At 43.0% G+C, this 21,416-nt stretch overlaps 2 protein-coding genes across 3 annotated transcripts in view; one reads left to right on the top strand and one right to left on the bottom strand.

The window, feature by feature from the left end:
- Positions 1 to 11,397, top strand: part of zcchc14 (zinc finger, CCHC domain containing 14) — a 20,421-nt gene extending 9,024 nt beyond the window's left edge. Inside the window, exons 4-14 of one of the 2 annotated variants that reach the window (XM_084016733.1) lie at positions 3,220 to 3,290; positions 3,412 to 3,483; positions 3,697 to 3,764; positions 4,441 to 4,631; positions 5,952 to 5,988; positions 6,063 to 6,396; positions 6,474 to 6,583; positions 8,477 to 8,571; positions 8,653 to 8,808; positions 8,951 to 10,072; positions 10,540 to 11,397. In XM_084016733.1, coding sequence (XP_083872859.1) covers positions 3,220 to 3,290; positions 3,412 to 3,483; positions 3,697 to 3,764; positions 4,441 to 4,631; positions 5,952 to 5,988; positions 6,063 to 6,396; positions 6,474 to 6,583; positions 8,477 to 8,571; positions 8,653 to 8,808; positions 8,951 to 10,072; positions 10,540 to 10,595 — 2,312 coding nt within the window. In that variant the 3' untranslated portion in view covers positions 10,596 to 11,397. Of the gene's footprint in view, positions 1 to 3,219; positions 3,291 to 3,411; positions 3,484 to 3,696; positions 3,765 to 4,440; positions 4,632 to 5,951; positions 5,989 to 6,062; positions 6,397 to 6,473; positions 6,584 to 8,476; positions 8,809 to 8,950; positions 10,073 to 10,539 lie in introns of both variants that reach the window. The other variant, XM_084016732.1, reaches the window with a different exon arrangement.
- Positions 11,398 to 14,043: 2,646 nt separating this feature from the next.
- Positions 14,044 to 20,783, bottom strand: map1lc3b (microtubule-associated protein 1 light chain 3 beta). The gene is made up of 4 exons (XM_084016762.1): positions 20,511 to 20,783; positions 16,785 to 16,840; positions 15,472 to 15,578; positions 14,044 to 15,398 (listed from the first exon to the last, which is right to left on the bottom strand). Exons 1-4 carry the CDS (start codon positions 20,548 to 20,550, stop codon positions 15,218 to 15,220), a joined length of 384 nt encoding a protein of 127 aa, XP_083872888.1. The 5' UTR covers positions 20,551 to 20,783; the 3' UTR covers positions 14,044 to 15,217.
- Between the last annotated feature and the right edge of the window lie 633 nt (positions 20,784 to 21,416).

Genomic DNA, 21,416 nt, shown 5'->3' with positions numbered 1-21,416 from the left:
ACTATTACTCTTATCTGGAAATGTGCAACCTAACCCTGGCCCTGAACTGCAGTACACTCAGACGCCATCTGATTTTAAATCTTTATCTGGTCTTAAAATCGTTCATCTGAATGTGCGCAGCCTGTTACCCAAGATGGACATGTTCCGGATTTGGGTTAAATCATTAGATCCAGATATTGTTGTAATTTCTGAAACTTGGTTGACCAAATCTATTACTGATGAAAACATTAACATGGTTGGATATAATGTTTATCGCACAGACAGGCCTAAGAAAGGTGGTGGTGTTGCTGTTTATATCAAATCAAAATTTGATTCCTGTGTAGTTCAGTCTGAATCCATCTGCAAACAACTGGAATTTTTGGCAATCAATTTGGAAATTACCAAGGGCCTTTGTATAACAGTTATTGGGTGCTACAGGCCTCCATCTGCCACCAAGGAAGCATTACAATCTTTGAAGCTTCTTCTGTCCAGATTGAATTATAGTGAACTTGTTTTAGCTGGTGATTTAAACTGGGATTGGCTTAAACCAGTTTCTGATGACTTCAAATCCTTCTGTGACTCCATCAATCTTACTCAATTGGTCAATTCACCCACTCGACCAAACCTTCAAAGCCCTGAGAAGTCCACCTTGATTGATTTAATATTGACAAATGATCCTCATAAATTTTCATCTCTGGGGGTTTTCTGCAATGATTTAAGTGACCATTGTGTTGTTGCTGCTATTAGAAACACTAAGGTCCCTAAAACAAAACCTCGTATCATCGTAAAGAGGAATCTGAAACACTTTAATGAACAAGCATTTCATCACGATTTGTCTAACTTTGACTGGAAAAAAATAGGACTGATCTCTGATGTAGAGATAGCTTGGTCATTCTTTAGGGATGGTTTTATGGATATTGTAAATAAACATGCCCCCTTAAGGAGATACAGGATAAAAGGGCGAGAAAACCCCTGGTTCTCCCCAGAGCTGGCAGACTCCATTCATGAGCGAAATCTGGCTTGGGCCAAGGCAAGAAAAACAGGTTCTACCACTGATTGGCTTATTTTCAGACAACTGAGAAATAAATGCACCTCTTTCATCAAAAAAGCCAAATCTGAATATTATTTGTCTGTCACCACTGAGAATTTAAATAATCCACAGAAATTTTGGAAAGTTATTAATTCCCTTACTGTGAGTAAAAATTCTCAAGCTCTTCCTTCTTATGTATTAAAGGATTCTGTACCTGTCTATGACAGAATGGAGGTATTGAATTGTTTTAACAATCATTTTGTATCTTCTGGGTTTCTGTTTGACTCTGTGGGTTCTGTCTCTGTGAAACCCAGCACTGATTTCCCAATGTACAAGGGACAGCTTTTCAACTTTGTACCTTTCTCTGTTCAGGAAGTTCGTAAAGCCCTTACAGTCTTGGATCCTAAAAAATCTTCTGGACCCGATTTAATCGATCCTTACTTTTTGAAATTGGCGGCTGATTTTATAGCAGAACCTCTTGCACATCTTTTTAATCTTACAGTAGAAACAAATGAAATTCCCTCTGTATGGAAATCAGCTTTTGTTCTCCCTTTATTAAAAGGAGGTGATCCAGTGATTTTAACTAATTACAGACCAATATCTAACTTATCAGTGTTGGCCAAAATTCTTGAAGCTCTTGTGAGTGAGCAAGTAAAGGCGTTTTTACAATCCAATAGTATTTTATCTAAATATCAGTCGGGTTTTAGGAAAAAGCACAGCACCATCACAGCTGCAATGAAGGTGGTAAATGACCTTTCTGTTGCACTTGATAAGAAACAACATTGTGCATCACTTTTTATCGATTTGTCGAAAGCGTTTGACACTGTTGACCACTGTATTTTAAAACTTAGACTCCTTCAATCAGGACTCTCGGAGAGAGCAGTTGCTTGGTTCACCAACTACCTTAGTAACAGGACTCAGTGCATTAAATACGATGGTATGTGTTCTGACATTGTTACTGTCCACAAGGGGGTGCCACAGGGTTCTGTACTAGGTCCCCTCTTATTCATTATTTATATTAATGAGCTGGGCTCAAACATGACAGATGTCAATTTGCACTTTTATGCTGACGACACAATCATTTACTGCTGTGGATCAACTCTTGTTCAGGCCATTGAATCCCTGCAGAAAGCCTTTGTAGCTGTTCAGCACTCATTACTTAAACTGAAACTTGTTCTTAATACAGACAAGACTAAGCTTATGTTGTTTTCTAAATCCAGGAAGAGGACACAAATTGTCCCCCCAGTGACCACTCTTCAGGGATATGAAATAGAGGTGGTTCAGGAGTATAAATACCTGGGTGTACTAATTGACGACTCCCTCACTTTCAAGCCGCATGTGGTGAATCTTGTAAAGAAGCTGAAGACAAAACTGGGCTTTTATTTTAGAAATAAGCTTTGTTTTTCGTTTGATGTAAAAAAACGACTAGTAGCTGCGACTTTTTTACCCTTGTTAGATTATGGAGATCTTTTATACATGAACGCTCCAGCTCAATGTCTTAATATGATTGATACTGTTTACCATGCTTCTCTCAGGTTCATCACAAATTGCAAATCATTGACACACCATTGTGAGTTATACGCTCGGGTTGGATGGACTGCTCTGGCCACCCGAAGGCTTAGTCATTGGTTTATTTTTATATATAAGGCAATACTTGGCCTACTGCCTTCTTACATTTGTGCTTTAATTGCATTGAGAAGTACTGGTCCTTACTCTTCCCGGTCAAATAATTGCCTGTTGCTTTCTGTACCCTTTGCACGTACCGAAATGGGAAAAAAGGCTTTTGTCTATGCTGCACCGTCTGCATGGAATATGCTCCAAAATGACTGGAAACTGGCAGAGTTAATTTCATTGAGCTCTTTTAAATGTAAGTTAAAAGGACTTGAAGCTGATTCCAATCGATGTTCTTGTTTTTAATGATCTACTTGTAAAATCAATACCTTTGTTTGTTTGTTTTTTGGTGTTTTAATTGTGTAACTGTGTAATTGTTTTGTATATGCTGCTGCCTATCTTGGCCAGGTCTCCCTTGAAAAAGAGGTTTTTAATCTCAATGGAATTTTCCTGGTTAAATAAAGGTTATAATAATAATAATAATAATTAATAAGGACCTATTATTATGGTTTAAATGCCTCCCTGGCCTTTTAAACAAATCAGCTCTAAATGACAAACATGTGTTTAATCGCCTGTGAATGGTTTTGTGTTTCTTCCAGTGCTGATGGAGCGGGTGGTGCTGAGGGGGGCGACACACTCGTCTGAAGACACGAGTGATTATGTGTTCGAGGTGAGTTCATACATAAACGCCCGCCGCTCACTTTAACCCAAATGTTCATCCACTCACATATTTACATTCTCCGTCTACTCCATCACCTCCACTTTCCCCTTGCCCCTCCCACCTCCTCCAGGCCAGCTGGTCAGATGGTTTTGTGTCATCCGTGGTCAGAACACAGCAGGAGGTGACGGAGCTGCTGAGCCAGGTCAGGACCCAAAACCCCAAAAACCCATTTTGATGATAATAATCTCATCCTCCACTCAGTGGAGAGAACAGTGAAAGCTCTTTACTGGACGAATGAATGAGTCACTTAGCCCTCTGTTTCTCTTTTAATTATTATTAATGTACAGTTGTGTGTGTGATAATGTGGTGTCATCAGCGTAGAAATGTAGATTTAATATGTTTATTCCCCTCTAAGCTGTCACAGGCGTTTCCTGATGAAGCAGTGGAGAAATTCCTCCCTCAGTCCACAGACCTGGACCCCAGGTGAGTCCCAGCACACTTTCTGTCTCAGCGTGTTTTATCTATCGAATCGTTTAAACCCCGGACTGTTTAAATCCATGTTCTATATCTTGCTAAAAGTCATCTTCCTCACGGTGTTTTGTTCGTGAAATAGCGTCAGCAAACATACATTTAAAAAGAAAATTGTTTCTCAATTTAAGATTATTTGATTAGTTTTCAACTAAAAAAGTTCTTCTTATCTGTGATGCATTTAAAATGTTTTATTTCTCAACAATGTAAAGCGATTCAAATATGTTTTTTTTTTTTTTTTCATTTTTATTAAAATTGAAATTGGAGTACAATATGCAGCACAACATACATACATCATTTTCTTTTAAAAATAAATAAATAAATATATAAAATTAAATACATAAAACCAAATAAAAAATAATAAAAAAAGTAAAAAAATAAAAAATAATATTTTTTTAAGCACATTTCGATGATTTTTGGGAAAATATTGTCATATCTTCATAGTTTTGCTTTGAATTTACTGAATTAATCTACAGCTTTAGTATTATTGAGGCATCTCATTCTCTTGCCTGATTGTTATTATGTTGCTATGCGGTCGACTAGCTGTGAAGCAGTGTCTCCTGTCTGTCTGACCGTCTGTCTGTCTGCCTGTCTGTCTGATTGTCTGTCCCGTCTCTTTGCCTGCACCCAGGTGTCTAACAGTGCTGCCGTGCTACGTCCTCCAGCACCAGAGCGTCCAGCTGTTCTTCACCTCCACCCGGCCTCTCTCACCCAACTGTCCCGCCTCCCCCCTCCCACCGCTCCCCTCCCCCCTCCCACCGCCACCCTCCCCCCTCCCCACGGCCCCCGTGGCCCCGACCTGCCCGCTCACCTCCAGCTCCAGTAAGTCATTCATTTATTTAATATTTGGATGTATGATATTTTTAATTTATAGAAACGGGAGACTATCAGCTGTGGTTGGATGTGTCTCTAAGGACGGCAGCAGAAATATCAAACAGTGGATCCCTATTCTTAGATGCAGGGAAAGAATGAAAGAGAGTGAGGAAAGGTCAAAGGTCGTGGTGGTGACGAGGTGAGAGAGGTGAGATGGCAGGCGGGATTTTCAGTTGTGTTTGGGACGTGTCGGAGGGAGCGGCTCTATTTCAGTCCGGTGGGGGAATTCAGCGTGACATGCTTGTGTTTGGTGACCTCATGGTAGTGTGTGTGTGTGTGTGTGTGTGTGTGTGTGTTTGACTGTACGAGTGTGACTTCATCCTGGAGAGTATTTATAGCCGTCAGTGCCGTGAATATCTGTGTGTGCTTGTACTTTTGGATGTTTCTACCTGTGTGTGTGTGTGTGTGTGTGTGTGTGTGTGTGTGTGTGTGTGTGTGTGTGTGTGTGTGTGTGTGTGTGTGTGTGTGTGTGTCAGACACACATAAAACCCCAGGGGAGGAAGGCTAATATGAATGCGTCTGACTGCTGTAATTTGCCTCCATGAACACCGGTGAGTGAGTTCGACTCCACAAGGCTGAAATATCACATAAATAACAGCGAACACGCTGCTAGCGGCGGGTTTCTATCACCGACCACACGACAAAAAGAACAAAGCGTCCAAACGATATGTTGGTGAAGCTCGCGTGGACAAGCCTCTTTAGTAAAGCATGAATGCAGTGTAATGTTGATTAAAAACATTTAAATAAGTATGCAAGTGATAAAACCAACGTACACTGTAGGGGTGAACCTGAAAAGCCGACTATTCGACGCTTCGATCTAAAGAGCCTGATTCGACCGCCAATCTCATAGTCGAATCGTCGGCAAAACATGAAACTAGAGTAAATCCAGCAAACATACATCCAGTATGTACTATTCAAGGATCATTTATTGTCATTGTCAACAAAATGTAGCACTTGATTTTACGTCTATATAGACGGGTCGCACCATGGCAGACATACGAGTATTAAAAACATTAAAATATCCTGATCAAGATGCAGGAATAAACCTCAGCAAAGCCATCAAAAAAAACAACACAAAACATTAAAGCTGGATGGCTGTAATGCTTTAAAATGTGTTAATATGCGTTTGTTTTTCTAAAAGCAAAATAAACCAAAACTGACAATCCGACTATAAACTATCAGCTTTTTTTAAGGCAACAAAAGTGAAAAAACTGAGTCACCAAACAAATGGAATCATGATATGATGTTTTTGTTTCCACTCTTCCTCAGATCTCGGTTGCATGGTTCAGTACAGAGGAGCCAACAGGTGAGACTGAGTCCATCTTCATCATCATCTTCATCACCGTCGTTCGTGCTCCCCTCACTGTGTTTCCTCTCCAGGGCCGTATACCGGGTGGCCAGCGTCCAGCCCGTCGTCAGCACCCACAGCTCGGTCCTGCCTCACCCCTCCTCCCTCCCCCAATCCATCCCTCCCCCCCAGCAGCTGTCCCCCCCGCCCACCCAGTGCTCCCAGCACCACCTTCACCCCCCTCCCCCCCAGCCCCTCACGTACCCCCAGTCCCATTCCCTGTCTCGCTCCCAGTCCACCACCACCATGCAGCCGCCCCCCCAGACCCAGTCCAGCACCGCCGAGCAGAACAGCATCCTGGACTGGCTCCGCAGGCTCCGCCTCCACAAGTACTACCCCGTCTTCAAGCAGCTCACCATGGAGGAGGTGGCTTCACATGTTGTCCTGTATAATAAAACAAATTAACAATTTCATATTTCTAACATGTCTGTTTGATCCTGCAGTTCTTGGCGCTGACGGAGGAAGACCTGAACCAGTACGACCTGACCCAGGGGGCGAAGAAGAAACTCAAGACTCAGCTAGAGCTGCAGAAGACTCAACTGGAGATCCAGAAGTCAGTGGCTTCCTTTTCGTTGTCATGGTTACGGGGCATTTAAGGGAGGGTTTAGTGTGTTATAGATGTTTAAACCATATTTCACATACTTTCATTGCTTTATCCATTAGACTCATCTCCCTTCAAAGCCACCAGACTCCTTTGACAAAAAAAAAAAATACATTTGAAAAGTCTCACAAGAACACAAACAAACTAGTGGACCAGCATCAGTACAATTAAAGGTTTTGTCAAAGGATTCTGGTGGCTTTGAAGCATGTGGTAGATAAGGATTAATCCGTCAGAAAGGGGCTTCTTTCTGAAAGTAAAGTGGTGAACATTTTTTTAAAATTTCAGCTGATGATGATGTTTTTGATGACTCGCTTGTAAAGGAAGTTCCAAAAAACTAAACAAATCCAGCTGCAGTGATTCATAGCAGAATCTCCCAGAACGTCTGGAGAAAATGAAAAATAAGCATATCGATTTACAGCGTAGATTTGTTTGGCTGCTTGTAAAGTAGTAATGTATATATATGTATATGTATATATATGTATATATATGTATATGTATATATATATATATATATATACCGTAGATGACCAAATAATCGCCCGCGTGCAAATACGCGCCTGTGCTCTAATAGCCGCCGGGGGTCCGACCTCATTTGGCATAATAAACGCCGGTTCAATTAAACGCCCGGGCGATTAAGTGTTTACCATAGTCTTGCACAGAAAACAAAAGTTTTTTTTTAACAGCACTTCACCGGCTCTCACCTCTTCTGTCAGTCAGCCCCTCCTCTCGCGCTCTCTCTCTCTCTCGCATGCAGGCGCGCGCACACACACACACACACAGACACACAAACACAGGCGCGCTAGACTGAGGGATATAGGGATATAGATAAATGCGCTAATGTACAGTGTTGAAATTACCGCGATCGACCCCCCCTTCCGTTATCATTCATAACACTGCTCTGATCAGCTCCCTGTGTCGCGGTAACACAGACAAACTGTCTTTGTATTTATTGTCTGATGTCAATAAAGATGCGTCGGGGGGAAAAAGTAGTTTTGTTCCAGTGGTGCTATGGTGAGCTCCTTGTTCTTTGCATGATGGTCTGGTGCTGCTCATTGCAAAAATAAATTGTAGCCTGTTGCAAATACGCGCCTGGTTCTTATAAACGCCTGGGCTCCAAGTCGATTTAGCATATTAAACGCCCGGGCTACTAAATGGTCATCTACGGTATATATATATATATATATATATATATATGTGTGTGTATATATATATATATATATATACAGCAGAGGTGTTTAATCTGGTGTGGATGCAGGCCTCTATGATTTCATCACAAGGCCCGTTAGCATGAATTTTCCCCTCATATCGTTGCTGGTGGTGCACGGTGGAGTTCGTCCCAGATGCGTCGTCCCTCCCTTTAACGATTAACAGACAGACTGATTCCAACTGCAAATACACGGCGGCAAAAGGTCCGAACGCCATCAATGGTTAACCAGCCGTGAGTGGGCCGGGGAGATTAGATATACCTGCAGGGAGATAACCGGCAGGGACGCATGCAAAACCACAAAAACACAGAGTTCACATGACTCCGACTCGTCATGAACCCGCTATTATCTCTCGATCGTATTTCCAGCCCCAGTATCAACATGTGGTGACACGTGTGTGTGTGTGTGTGTGTGTGTGTGTGCATGTGCATGTGCATGTGTGCGCATGCTGGAACAAGAGAATGGAAAGTTGCTGCAGTGGTTTTCCATGCGACAGGTTTGACGGGTTTGCAGATGTTTGTGGAAGAGGAGTTGTGATGCTGAGGAGCAGCGTTGGGTGGGAGAATGGCTCCCCCTGGTGGACATAAGCTGGAAGGCAGTTTAGTCAGATAATAATATTAAATTTGTGTGTCCTCTGCAGGGAGATGAAGATGGAGAAGCGGGCCTGCGGCGGCATCGCCAGGGTAACACCTTCCAGTCACATGGGACCCTCGACGCATCCCGCCTCCGCCGCCGGTTCGTTTCGCAACGTGACTCAAACTAAACCAAACTCGATTATGATGAAGCCTGATCTCTCGGTGGGTTTTGTTCCAGCAGAGTTGCGAGTGGAGATGGACGCCGTCACGCCACCGCACCATCACCCCGTCTCCACAGGCAGCAGCTCGTCCTCGGGCTACTCCAGCTCGTCCTGCTCCCCCCGGACCCCCCTCTGCTGCGACTCCACCTTCGACAGGACCCGAGACGTTCACAGGCGTGAGTGTTCATCCTGAGAGATTAGTCAAACCTGAAAAGTAATTTAGCTTTGAAATATTGAGATTTGAATATGTAAAGTTCCGTGAAAGCGTCACGTATGTATTTGGCCTGGAAACTAGACTCTCTGCGTCCGGGTTTCCAGGTCCAGATGGCGGGGGTCCAGAGAAGGACCGGTCCTGCGTCTTCATCCTGAGCTCCAGCGGCTCCAGCCGTCCCACGGCCCAGGTCCTGCCCGTCCAGACAGATCAAACTCCTCCCTCCTGCTCCTCCCACCTCCCCCTCGGCCTCCCGGCGTCTCCCTACCACCCGCAGACCCCCGGTTACCCCCAGACCCTGCTCTCCCCGGTCTCAAACCCAGCACGCATCCTGAGTTGCCCCCGTAAGCCCCGCCCCCCTCTGCTGTGCACGGAGGACCGGACGAAGCCGGGGTTCGGCATGGGGATGGGGGTGCGGCTGGAGAACCTGTTCCCAGGGCTCGGCGTGGGGGACGGCCCCTCCGCCCTCCAGGACTCGCTGGTGTGCCGCGGCCTGGCGGGCGGCGGTGGCGGCGGCGGCAGCGGCATGGGTCTGATGGTGGAGACCAGCTGTGCTCTGACCTCGACCTCCAACAGCCTCCACCACGACTCCCACCCGCCGCTGCACTTCCACCTGTCCTCCTCCTCGCCCTCGCCCTCCGGATTCTACTCCTACCCGCCCTCCTCCAAGTCCGGCAGCTCCAGTAGTGGTGGAGGTGGCGGTTTTGTTCCCATGGCAACCACCAGCAACGTCCCCGTGGCCGCCGTCCCTGGCAACGCTTACTACCCAGCCGTGCCGGCGTCTAGCCCCTCCCCTTCCCCCTCCTCGTCCTCCTCGTTGGACCTGAGTTCAGGTCCCTCCATGTGCGTTTGCAGCTCCTGTGGTTGCCGGGGGAACTGTGGTGCGTACGGGGCGTTGCCTGGATACGCGGCGGCCGGCTACCTGCAGCCGTTCTCGGCCGGCCCCTCGCTCTTCACCCTGGGGCCCCTCCTCCACCTCAGCCCCCTGATAGCGGCGTCCGCCGCCGCCGGAGCCACGCCCTTCTCCTACCCGATGATGCCGCCGCCGCTCTACCGCCACAGCCCGGCACCACAAGACCACCAGCAGCAGCAGCAGGGCTTCGCCTTCTACCAGCCCCACGGCCTTCTGGGTAAACGCGCGGCAGGAAACCTGTCGTGTTATAACTGCGGCGCCGGGGGCCACCGGGCCGAGGAATGCAAACAGCCGGCCATGGATTCAGCACAGCAGGGTGAGAACCAATAAACCGATCACTTCCTCAGGGATCAATGCACAAATAATCAACAATTACATTTGAACTTGAACTACTTTGAACCATTGATTGATTATAATTAAACACTTAAATAAATGTAATTATTTACAGTTTAGATAGTTTTCTTCGTTATGTTTTTAATCAGGTCGTGTTAATATTCTCAATCATGTGTTTTTATTATCACCCTTTTATGAAATAAAAAAAAATCTGCAATCTGGATATGAAAGATAACATGTGATTTGAATAGACTATTTTCTTATAACTTTATAATTATATTTATTATTGATTCTGACACATTATATTAATATTTTATTTTGCACAGTTCACTTCAGATTTCTCATGTTTTAATTACAGCTGCATTTAAAAAAAATCTAGAGTTATTTTATTATTAATATTTATTATTTTTATTCATATTTCTTCCTGTTTCTTCCTGTTGTGCTTCACAGGGACGTTTCGACTGAAGTTCACTCCTCACGCCGACGGGAAAGACTCGGCGGACTAACCGACGGAGACGGGAAGCCGTACCTCACGTTGCCATGGAAACATCCTTCCTCCTGGGAAACGAGGCGACTCTCTTTGAGGAAACACAGAACCAATGGCATCGTTTGTAGTTCTAGATTCATCATCCTCGACGGATTCAAATTTGGAGGTTTTCCATGAGGTTTCACAAACACTCCAACGGTGCTCTTATTGTGAAGGGCTGCACACCCTTGATGGTGACCTCGCCTGGTATAAAACAGCCTTTAAAACCTTTTCATCTGTACACTTTATTCATGTGATCAGGCTCGGCTCACTGCTGCACACAGTTGCTAGCGTTCATGCTACATGCTAATCATACCTAGCATATGCTATATGCTAATGTTTATAGCATACTGTTTTATTTCGGACAGCTAAAAGTTCGGAAGCTACGTTTCTTTTGCAGCCATGAGCAGCTCCTGTATTTGCTTTGAGCAATGCATTGTGGGAGATGGTGGCCAAACGGTACCACGGATTACGCTGCAAGTTTCAGTCCGACGAATCGGGGTATCGGTCACTTGTTTCAGCAGCTGAGGGGTTTATTTGTCCGTGTCACCCCCCCTTCACCAGAGCTCCGGGAGCTAAACCCAGCACCCTTGGGTGATCTGCAGCCTCTCTACCTCTGAGAGCTACCACTGCCAAATACTGGTCCTCTTCTACCGAGACAATCAGAATGCACACTGAATATTTTCACTTTTTGTATCTTCAGTTCAAACCAGCGTTGGACATTTCAGAACTTGTTTATTTTTTTCCGAGAAGATGACGTTTTGATTTTTCACGCTGGAAACCTGGATCGTACTCCTGGAGACCCGGAATGGGACTCCTGGAGACCCGGAATGGGACTCCCTCCTGTGATTAATCCAGTATGTTACATGTAATGTCTTTATGTTACAGGTTCAGGACAGTTCAAAACTGGGGAAAAATGGTCTAAGTAAGTTGGGAAGTGGTTTTTAACTGGGCAGGACCCAGAGTTTTTAAAGACAGGAGGTCAGCTGGTCCTTCAGATGAAACTGTAGCGGGGCCCCTGGAGGGCCCCGGCACAAGGACCGGGGGTTTTGTATTTAAAAAGAGTTAAATACTGAACGTTCAGTATGTAGAACAACATTTTGTCTGTTATTAAAAACGAATGCTTTTGTGTTGTATTGTATTGTAAATCAATCCTTTGCTAAGTCCCGCCCTCAGCCCTTAGCATCGTCTAGCTCGGACCCGCGGATTTGCTCCATAGAATTAAGCTAGTCACGGCTAAACATAAACCGGAGTGGTCGAAAGGAGGTAAACATTTCCAAAACCATTCTACGTTAAAAACCTAGAGAGCTAACATTAGCTAAGTATGTTAGCGTTAGCACTTCTATGCTATGCTAGCTACTGCAGGTATATGAATGCCTACTAGCTGCTTTTGCTATTTTTTAATGACTGTATCAGTGAATGCTCGACTTTACGGGAACAGCATTGTTTCTTTAATTTCATTATCTTCCGTCTCGATCGCCAGCTGATCTACTTTTACACGTAAGTTTCTATTGTTATATTTTTAACTTGCATACGGTACATCCTTCTGTCTATTTCCTCCTGAAGTTTTTAGTTTTCCCAAAGATTTGATTTCGGCAAAGGGGGCGGGCCTTAGCGAAGGGTCAATTGTGTCATAGAAATAGAAACCAGGAAATTCACATTTTTGCACTTTCGATTCCCTCGAAGTCGGTGGAGAGATGCCTTATGTAAAACAAGGTTAAGAATTTTGCGATATAAAATGCCAGAAAAAAGGCGGTTGCTAACAAGTTTACATTTTTGACGAATTGTAAATCCACAAACGTCGTGTTCATTTGCGTTTATCTTGCTGAACAAAACATGCCGGCCTTTGCAACAAAAACTCAAAGAAATTTTATGCGATAATCCAAAATGGAATAATCCCTTCGCTTTTTGCGAAGGGAACTGCGGTGATGCTAACATTCGGGGGCTGGCGCAACATCATCCCTGCACCGCTCTGTAACGGCCAGTTACAAAAAGCACTTAAAAATGAGTCTACGTGGTTACCAGTGGCACGTTAAAAGAAAGAAAAATGGCCTCCGTAGATCAAGACGAGCCTCCTTTTGAGGTTTTGTGTCACTTAGTTCCACTTAAAGGTTTTTTTGTTGGTTAGCCGACGCTCCAGCATCCGTTCATCTTTAGTAAAAAATGTGCTTTTTGTGTGCAAATGTTAATTTTTAGGTCCGTTTTTTTTTTATGACATTGTATTTTAAAATTGTTGTTTTTATCTGAACTTTGAGGGAAGTTTGAATAATAAAAATATTTTCTGGTTCTGTCTTTTACCACATAGATTATTTATCAAGCTTACACATTACGCCTTTTTCACAGTAGACGCTTTACTTTTATTGTAAAATATATACATTATTTTATTATTTATTTTTATGTCACATTGTCCTTTCAGGTTGCGATCGCAACAATTAATGTAAACTCAACCAATCCACAGTGGAAGTTGCCTATATTGCATTTTTGCCAGAGGTTATTTTTTTGTGATAACTTATTTTCCCGTTTCCTCCACGATACCAAAAAATCCCTTTTACAATATTTGAACTTTTCATTTATGAACACAAAGAAGGACATTTTAGCGAAAGCTCCAACTGCTGTTTGGTTCATTTAGATATTTCCTGCAACAAAATCTGATAATAATTCATAAGATTTCTCTTCAAACAGTCCGATCTGAATCTTAAACCTCGACGAGCAGACTTGTGTTAAAATGAGCTACTTTGAGATTACAGGTCTTATTTTGTCGTAGAAATCTCATCGTAGAAAATGACAGGGCAGAAAGAGCAGCAGACACGTATTTCCACATGTATGATTAGATGTTTCAGGACGCTTAAACACACGGACACGTCTTTAGTGTTGCAGAAAATGGATTTTGTAAACCGTTAACGAGCTGAAAGCGGTCGACGTGGTCGCGTAGAGGGAACATGTTCTCTGAGGCTGAACATATCCGACTATAAATAAGAAAGTCCTCAGGCTTTCACTCGTGAATCATATTTAGAACCGACATATTTTAATGTGTTCACCTTCCTGGTGTTTCTACGGTGGCCTGGAGAGCTCAAAATCAGTAAATTCAAAAAACGCTAACATGTAGACAAAACGTAAAAAAATTAAGATGTTTGCTGATATAACAACAAATTTAGGAAAAACACAGCAAATAGAGAAAAACAACCAAATAGTATGAGTAAAATGTTTTTTTTGTGTTATTATTATGACATTTAAATGTGTTTTATCTGAATTTTGAGGGAAGTTTGAACAATAAAATATCTTAATACTAATTTAGATATTTGCAGATTTGACAAAATGTGCAGCATTTAGGGGAAAAAAACACTGCAAATAGAGAAAACAAGCAAATATTAAAACATGTTGTACGTGTAAGTAGCATGTTGATAGAAAATCACATGAAACCCCACAAATTATCTTTTTTTTCTCCTTTTATTGTTTACAAAATACCAACATAAATACATAAGAGGCTGTGTGATATTGCTGTGTGTGTGTGTGTGTGTGTGTGTGTGTGTGTGAGTGAGAAACAGAGGAGCAGGCAGTAGAGACCACGAAAACAAACGCTCCACCCCTCCGTTAACAAACGCACACCGGCTTCTTTCACCAGAAACACAAGAGTCTCCGTCGCACGCCGTCGACAGCCAATAAAATCACATAAAAGAGCTAAACCATAAAACATAAATCTGCTAAGAAGAAGCATCATCATCCCGCATCCGTACATGTGTTCAGATCTGCTCCTGTTGTGTCCAAAGTCAACTTGGTTACACTCGTTCAATATCCAAAGCTGTAAAAGTCAATATATCTGTACACTAAGAAGCATGTGTTTCTTCTTTTTTTGTTGCAAACTACAATCATCCATTTCAAGAGCAAAAGCATTTCCTCCCTCCCTCCCTCCCTCCCCCAAAACGCATTTTAGTTACAGTGAAGATGCTTCGGGATAAAAAAACAAGACACACGGTGGAGACGCGTTGATCTTCTCAACTTCGTCATTTTCGTTAAAATCCACCGCTGCGTTAAAATGCTTCATTAAGAAAAAAAAACTAGTTCCCGTCTCCCAAAAAAACACCTTAAAATTAAGGTTGGCTTTGTTCATTGGCTATATATATATATATATATAGCTATGTGGTTTTATGCAATATCACAACCTGAAATGTGTATACACATGAACATAAATACAGCCGAGGAGACGCATTAAACCACAGGTACCGTCGGCATGTTGCCATGACAACGGGACAAGATTCAGGACGATAAAGAAGCAGAGACGCACACTAAAAAGGACTCTGATTGGCCCGAGTCTGGGGTTTTTTGGGTAGGGGGTGGGGTATTTGCTGCCCCCTGGTGGCCCAGAGCAGCTCTACGTTACACGGGTGAGTGAGGCGCTACGCAACGTGTGTGTATATATATTTATATGTATATACATTTATAGAGATCGCGACCCTGAACCCGCCCCAGCCGAGAAGTTACCGTTGTGTTTAGTTCTTACAGGTCGAGACTAAAGGTGTGTGGTAAGAAAACACGGAGAAAGGGGGGGGGGGCGCGTCATAAAACTACAATTGTCCAATGGCCTGTCGGGTGGGACAAGCGTGCTCATTGGGAGGCGGGGGATCCGGATCCGAAGGTCTCCTGGGAGGCGTAGACCATGTAGAGGAAGCCGTCCTGGTCCCGCTCCCGCTCGTAGACCTCGGAGATGGCGGCGGACACGGAGACCATGCTGTGGCCGTTCGCCAGCAGGAAGAAGGCCTGGTTGGAGTTGAGCTGGAGGCGTCGCCTAGCGAGACAAGGACATGTGAGAGGAGGGACGAGGAGGAGGAGGAGGAAGAAGGAGAGGACTTTAGGTCTACCTGATAATCTTGATTAGTTCACTCATGTTGACGTGGTCCGGCACCAGGAACTTGGTCTTGTCCAGGATGGGAAGCTGTTTTTCTCCTTTGTACCTCTCGATGATTACCTACAGGAGACGGACACACAATCAGGGACTCCAGGAACCAGAGACTGTCTGTGGTCCCCCAGAGGTCTAGATAGTAGCTCTCATTAGTCCAGAGACCAGACCAGACTATGTGGAGGAACCAGAGACTGTCTGTGGTCCCCCAGAGGTCTAGATAGTAGCTCACATGAGTCCAGAGACCAGACCAGACTATGTGGAGGAACCAGAGACTGTCTGTGGTCCCCCAGAGGTCTAGATAGTAGCTCACATTAGTCCAGAGACCAGACCAGACTATGTGGAGGAACCAGAGACTATCTGTGGTCCAAACAACAAGGTCTCTGCTGTATTTATGTCTAGATGACCTTATTTGGAGTGTTGATGGAGCAGCTACAACGTTAGCGTAGCCTAGCACCCATCAACCAGACTCCATTTAGAAAATAAGCATTTTAAAATAAGTTAGCTTGTCATCTTGCAGACAGACTTAAAGCATGACTCAGCACTTTATACAACTTGTCATCATTATGTCATTACTTTCCATCGGTTTATTGCAATATAATAACAACTAAATTGTTTGTTTTGGGTTCATCCAGCTGTAGTAAACCAGCCGATGTGTGTCTTGCTCAGACAGGACGGCGTTTGGTTTCCTGGCGTATCTGAGACTTCACAACATGGACAAAGCAGAAATAATGGTGATTTCAGCCATGAGGGAAGAAAACGTTGTTGGCGTCTACGTTGAGGTAAGCTCCGCCCACCTCCTCTTCACGTCTGTGTGAACGCACCTTGACAGTTAAAACTGTTCTGAGATCAGATTCACCAGCAGCAGCAGCAGCAGATGGAAGGCTGAGGTGACACTCTACCTCCAAACTAAAGGGGGGCAGGTGAAACGTGAGTTGTGCTTTTTGTTTATTGCCGGTTGCTAGGTAACCACGGGACAGCTGACCCATTAGCAGAAGCAGTCGACATGACTCTTTCTCATTAGGAAACAACCTCAGAAACAGCTGCTGTGGTCAGCGTTTTGTTGTCACAGCAGAAGAGAAGAAGCAGAGAAGTGGTATCACATGACATTTAAAAGCAGGAAATGAAGCGGTGTGTTCACGTGTGAGGTCACACTTTCCGTCGCGGTGCGTTCTCATGTTTTTAAATGTGTCACATCACATCATATGATGCCCATTTAAGTTGTTTTTCCCCATTAGTTTTAGAGAATCACACTACTTCAGTGCCTGAACTCACCGGTATCTTGTTGGGGTGCTGCTCTCGGATCAGTCTGACATCTTCTACTCTCTGTTCTGGGGGCGGAGAAACAGACTCAGGGTCAGGCTTAACGGACATTTACAAGGCAGATACAAATGGAGAGAGAGAAGCCATTAAAAAAGGAAAAGTCAGAGTATAAACAAGTTTTGAAGCCTTGAGTTCACCACCTTGGATATTTGGAGGAGCGACGGGTGGATCTGAGTAACACCCCGGTTCTGGTGTGAAGCTGCTAACAAAGTTAGCTTCTATAATTCAAGGTCAACATTACAGCTAAGTGTTAAAGTCATCTTATTAGCTAACTAGCATTGGTAGCATGGTAGCGACCTGTCAATCAGCAGGTAAGCCCCGCCCCCCTAAAGCATCCCCTGCTTCCTGGTCTGGTGGACTCTAAATGGACCATAATGTACTAAATGAACATCATGCTGGATTGAAGAAGACTTGAAACTAGAGATTGAGACCATAAACTCATGTTTACAATGTTTACTGAGATAATACATCAAGAGAGAAGTAGGACCATTTTCTCATAGACTTCTATACAACCAGAGAGGAGTCGCCCCCTGGTGGCCAGCAGAGAGAAGTAGGACCATTTTCTCATAGACTTCTATACAACCAGAGAGGAGTCGCCCCCTGGTGGCCAGCAGAGAGAAGTAGGACCATTTTCTCATAGACTTCTATACAACCAGAGAGGAGTCACCCCCTGGTGGCCAGCAGAGAGAATGCAGAGGTTGCCGTCTGCAGCTGTAATTGGTCTTTTAGGAGTTCTACTTCAACACATTCTTTAAAAAAATAATCCTTATGTGATTACATGCTAGAAGCGTATTATGGATGGAAACATCTGGGGGAACATTAGCAGACCGAGGCGCTCTGGGAAACATAATGAGCTTTCCTAGAAATCCACTCATGGCGTAACCACGTTGTGATTAGCAAATTATCATTCAAACATTATGATTCACTTGTTTTCGACTCCACTTGCGTACTTGTGTTTAATCACAAGTGTGTCTGGTTTGCATGTGGAGCTCAGCTGCGTGTACTTGAATGTGTCATTTCAATTTATTTATATTAAAGATGTTCCTAGAATGAGACAACAGGCCCACGTCATTTTTTATTTATTTTATTCATATATTATTTTTTATTTGTCCTTAATGATCCTGATTTTAAAAAGTCGTGGCAAGAATCGAAATACTCTGAATAAGTTGATTGTTATAAATTTCAATTATTTATAATTAAATAGGCCTCCAGTAATTATGACATGAGTCATCCAACTGTAATGCTTCATAATCTCAATTACAGTTTAACTGCTGCGAGGACATTTAATTTAACTAATTTATATAAAACAAGTTGTGAAAATGTAGAAATGTCCCATAATTTAACTTTAAAATGTGATGTCTTTTATCGCAATAAAAAAAAACACTAATGAGCTGCTCAATTGATTATTAGAAATTTTTTTTTAAATATTATTTAATGTATTTTCTGCTGTTAAACAATTTATGATCATCTAATTTAAGATTATTTGATTATTTTTCACACAAAAAAGACGCAATAAAAAATATTTGTTTAATAATAAAATGTAAAGTGATTCCAGTATGTTTTTATAGTTAATATTATTTGATTTGTTTAATATTTTGAGACTTTTTCGTTGATTATATGGATAACAACGTGAAATGTTGTCTAGTCAGCTGATGCGTTCACTTCCATCAGACTGATCTCGTGACACGACTATAAAAACAAACTCAGTTTTAAATGTTTGTCTTCCAGAAAAGTGGCCTTTTTCACACTTAACTCGGGGAACTGGTCTGTGAATACATATCAATCCGAGTTCACGGCCCGCGAACAGGGAAGCTGTTTGTCTCTTCTGACCACAAAGAGCCTTTGACTCATCGGTTTAAATAAAACACGAGCAGGGAAGAAGAAAAAAAACACACATTGGGAAACAGTTGGTCTTAAAAGCCTCTGGGGTTTTTTTTTTTTGCTTCCTCATACATTTCTGCTCCGTCATGATCTGAGTCAGATTCCCCGAGTCATGTATGGCCTGTGAACTCACCTCACAAAAACACTCACACAGAAAACATATAACATATAACCGCGTCTAAAATAAGTGTGATAGGTGTGTTTCAGAAGTAATGCTGTCAAATACACGAGTACTTTTCCTCCTACATGTAAAAAACAAGTATCTACTTTCTCCTCCTCATATTTCTAAACAGACTTTAATACATTTGAGGGGAATTAGTGATGATTATTTTAATATGACCTGAAATTCAATCAGTCTTACAAAATAAACAGCCAGTAGAAACGTCCTTTAATGTGATACTTTTTACTTTACTTTTGAGTATATAAATAATAAATGCAGGTCCATTTACATTTCCTTCAAAGTTATACTATTTACTTTGTATCCTTCAATGTGATACTTTGGACTTTAATTTGAGTACATTTGTATCCTTCAAAGTGATACTATTTACTTTATACTTTCAGTACATTTTCTGCTTCAAAGTGATACTTTTTACTGTACTTTGAGTACATTTAGCCCTTAACAGTAATACTTTTTACTTTATAATTTGGGTACATTTGTATCCTTCAAAGTGATACTTTGGACTTTAATTTGAGTACATTTGTATCCTTCAAAGTGATACTATTTACTTTGTACTTTCAGTACATTTTGTGCTTCAAATTGATACTTTTTACTTCACTTCGAGTACATTTAGCCCTTCACAGTGATACTTTTTACTTTATACTTTTGTATTCTTCAATGTGATACTTTGGACTTTACTTTCTGTACATTTTGTCCTCAAAAGTGATACTTCTACCTGAGGAAACAAGTTGAATCAGTACTTCTACTACACACAAGTCTTTGTACGTCTACCTTAGTATCTGTATACTTTGGCATCTGTGGTTTTCGACGTGAAAGTGAAAGTCACGTCGTCGTTTTAACGGTTTTTTAAAACGTGGTCTAAAACTCGACGTCAACAGGCTAGCTGTACACGTGACGCCATGTTTCTTTTCTCTGTTGTCGCCAGTCTGGCTCTGGTCACGTGCTTCGGTTGCGCAAATTCGGACCAATGGCGTGACGTTTAACAGGAAGTCTGTTACTTTTAGTCATTCTGGGAATTATATTTACAGTCTGTTCTTTCCAGATCTGTGGGGAAACGAAACGGCGATTTAAAAATACATATTTAAATAGTATCTTGTGCACTAAAATACTGCACAAAGTACATGCTCTTATGAAGTTATAATCTTTTTTGTTTTTAAGGATTTGCTGGCCTCGTTTTGAGCTCTGGGTTCGGGTTCACAGCTGAATGCAGAGGCCCACACTGGGACCCGGACCCGAGGTAAAGTCCTTGAGGTCCCGGTTTTAAAGTCCTCTGTGCTGCACCAGCTGTCCCATCCCCCAATCCTGCAGCTCTGCGTTTCAACACCACTTTGTTTTTTTCTACGCAGCTCTGATGCAAACAAACACACGAGCCTGCAGCAAAACAAAACAACAACAAAAAACAGCGCAATTACGATCTATTATTCCGTCGGAAGCGAATAGTTAAAGCCACCGTCATGACTAAGAGGCCCCGCATATCGGGTCTTTCTTTCGACGGGTCGGGGGTTCTAACAACTAACTAACAACGGTAACTCGGTCTCGTGGAAAGGAGGAAACACAAACAACAAAAACCACACACACGGAGAGCGTCAAAGAGACAGGAGCGCGACAACAACACCTACCGAACGTGCGTCTTTGTTTGAAGGTTTTCTCTGAAGGCATACTGCGTCAGAGTCCAGCCGTTAGCTGGTGGATGAACAAGAGAAGACAGAGGTGACGTCGCCAAAAAGTGTTTACAAAAAAATAAGCTAAACGCGACCGATGAAAGTCTGCGTGACGTCGGAGCTGCGAGCTTTTATAAAGTGTCACAACACACACGGAGGGACGCTGGTTGAGTTCGTTAGCTGGCTGGATGTCGGTCGCTTCCTCCCTCTCTGGCTCTGTGTTGTTATCAGGACGGATGAGCTCGAGCAAAACAAACCTGTCAGCTGACCGCTGACGTCATGCGCCTCCCTCCCTCTCTCTGTCTCTCTCTCTGTCTCTCTCTCTCTCTCTCTCTCTCTCCCTCTCTCTCTCTCTTTCTCTCTCTCGATTACAAACTATTACATGTAGGCCAATTGTAGGAATTTTAGTTTCCTATTAACAGAAAAATGACAAATGTTGCTAAAGACATTTTTCTGTTTTCTCATTTGGGAATATTTGTATATTTAATAATGTATTTAATACACATATATATATATATATATATTCTCATAGACTTCTATACAACCAGAGATGTGTCGCCCTCTGGTGGCCAGCAGGGAGAAGTAGGACCATTTTCTCATAGACTTCTATACAACCAGAGAGGAGTCGCCCCCTGGTGGCCAGCAGAGAGAAGTAGGACCATTTTCTCATAGACTTCTATACAACCAGAGAGGAGTCGCCCCCTGGTGGCCAGCAGAGAGAAGTAGGACCATTTTCTCATAGACTTCTATACAACCAGAGAGGAGTCGCCACCTGGTGGCCAGTAGAGAGAATGACGGTTTAAAGGCACTTCGGGTACGGCTTCACTTTTCAGAACCGAAGGCTGCTGCTTTTAGCAACCTGGG

Source organism: Eutrigla gurnardus, assembly GCF_963514095.1.
Source record: "Eutrigla gurnardus genome assembly, chromosome: 9".
Taxonomy (NCBI): Eukaryota; Metazoa; Chordata; class Actinopteri; order Perciformes; family Triglidae; genus Eutrigla; species Eutrigla gurnardus.
Note: the sequence above shows the minus strand (reverse complement) of the source record. Positions and strands in the feature narration are given on the sequence as shown.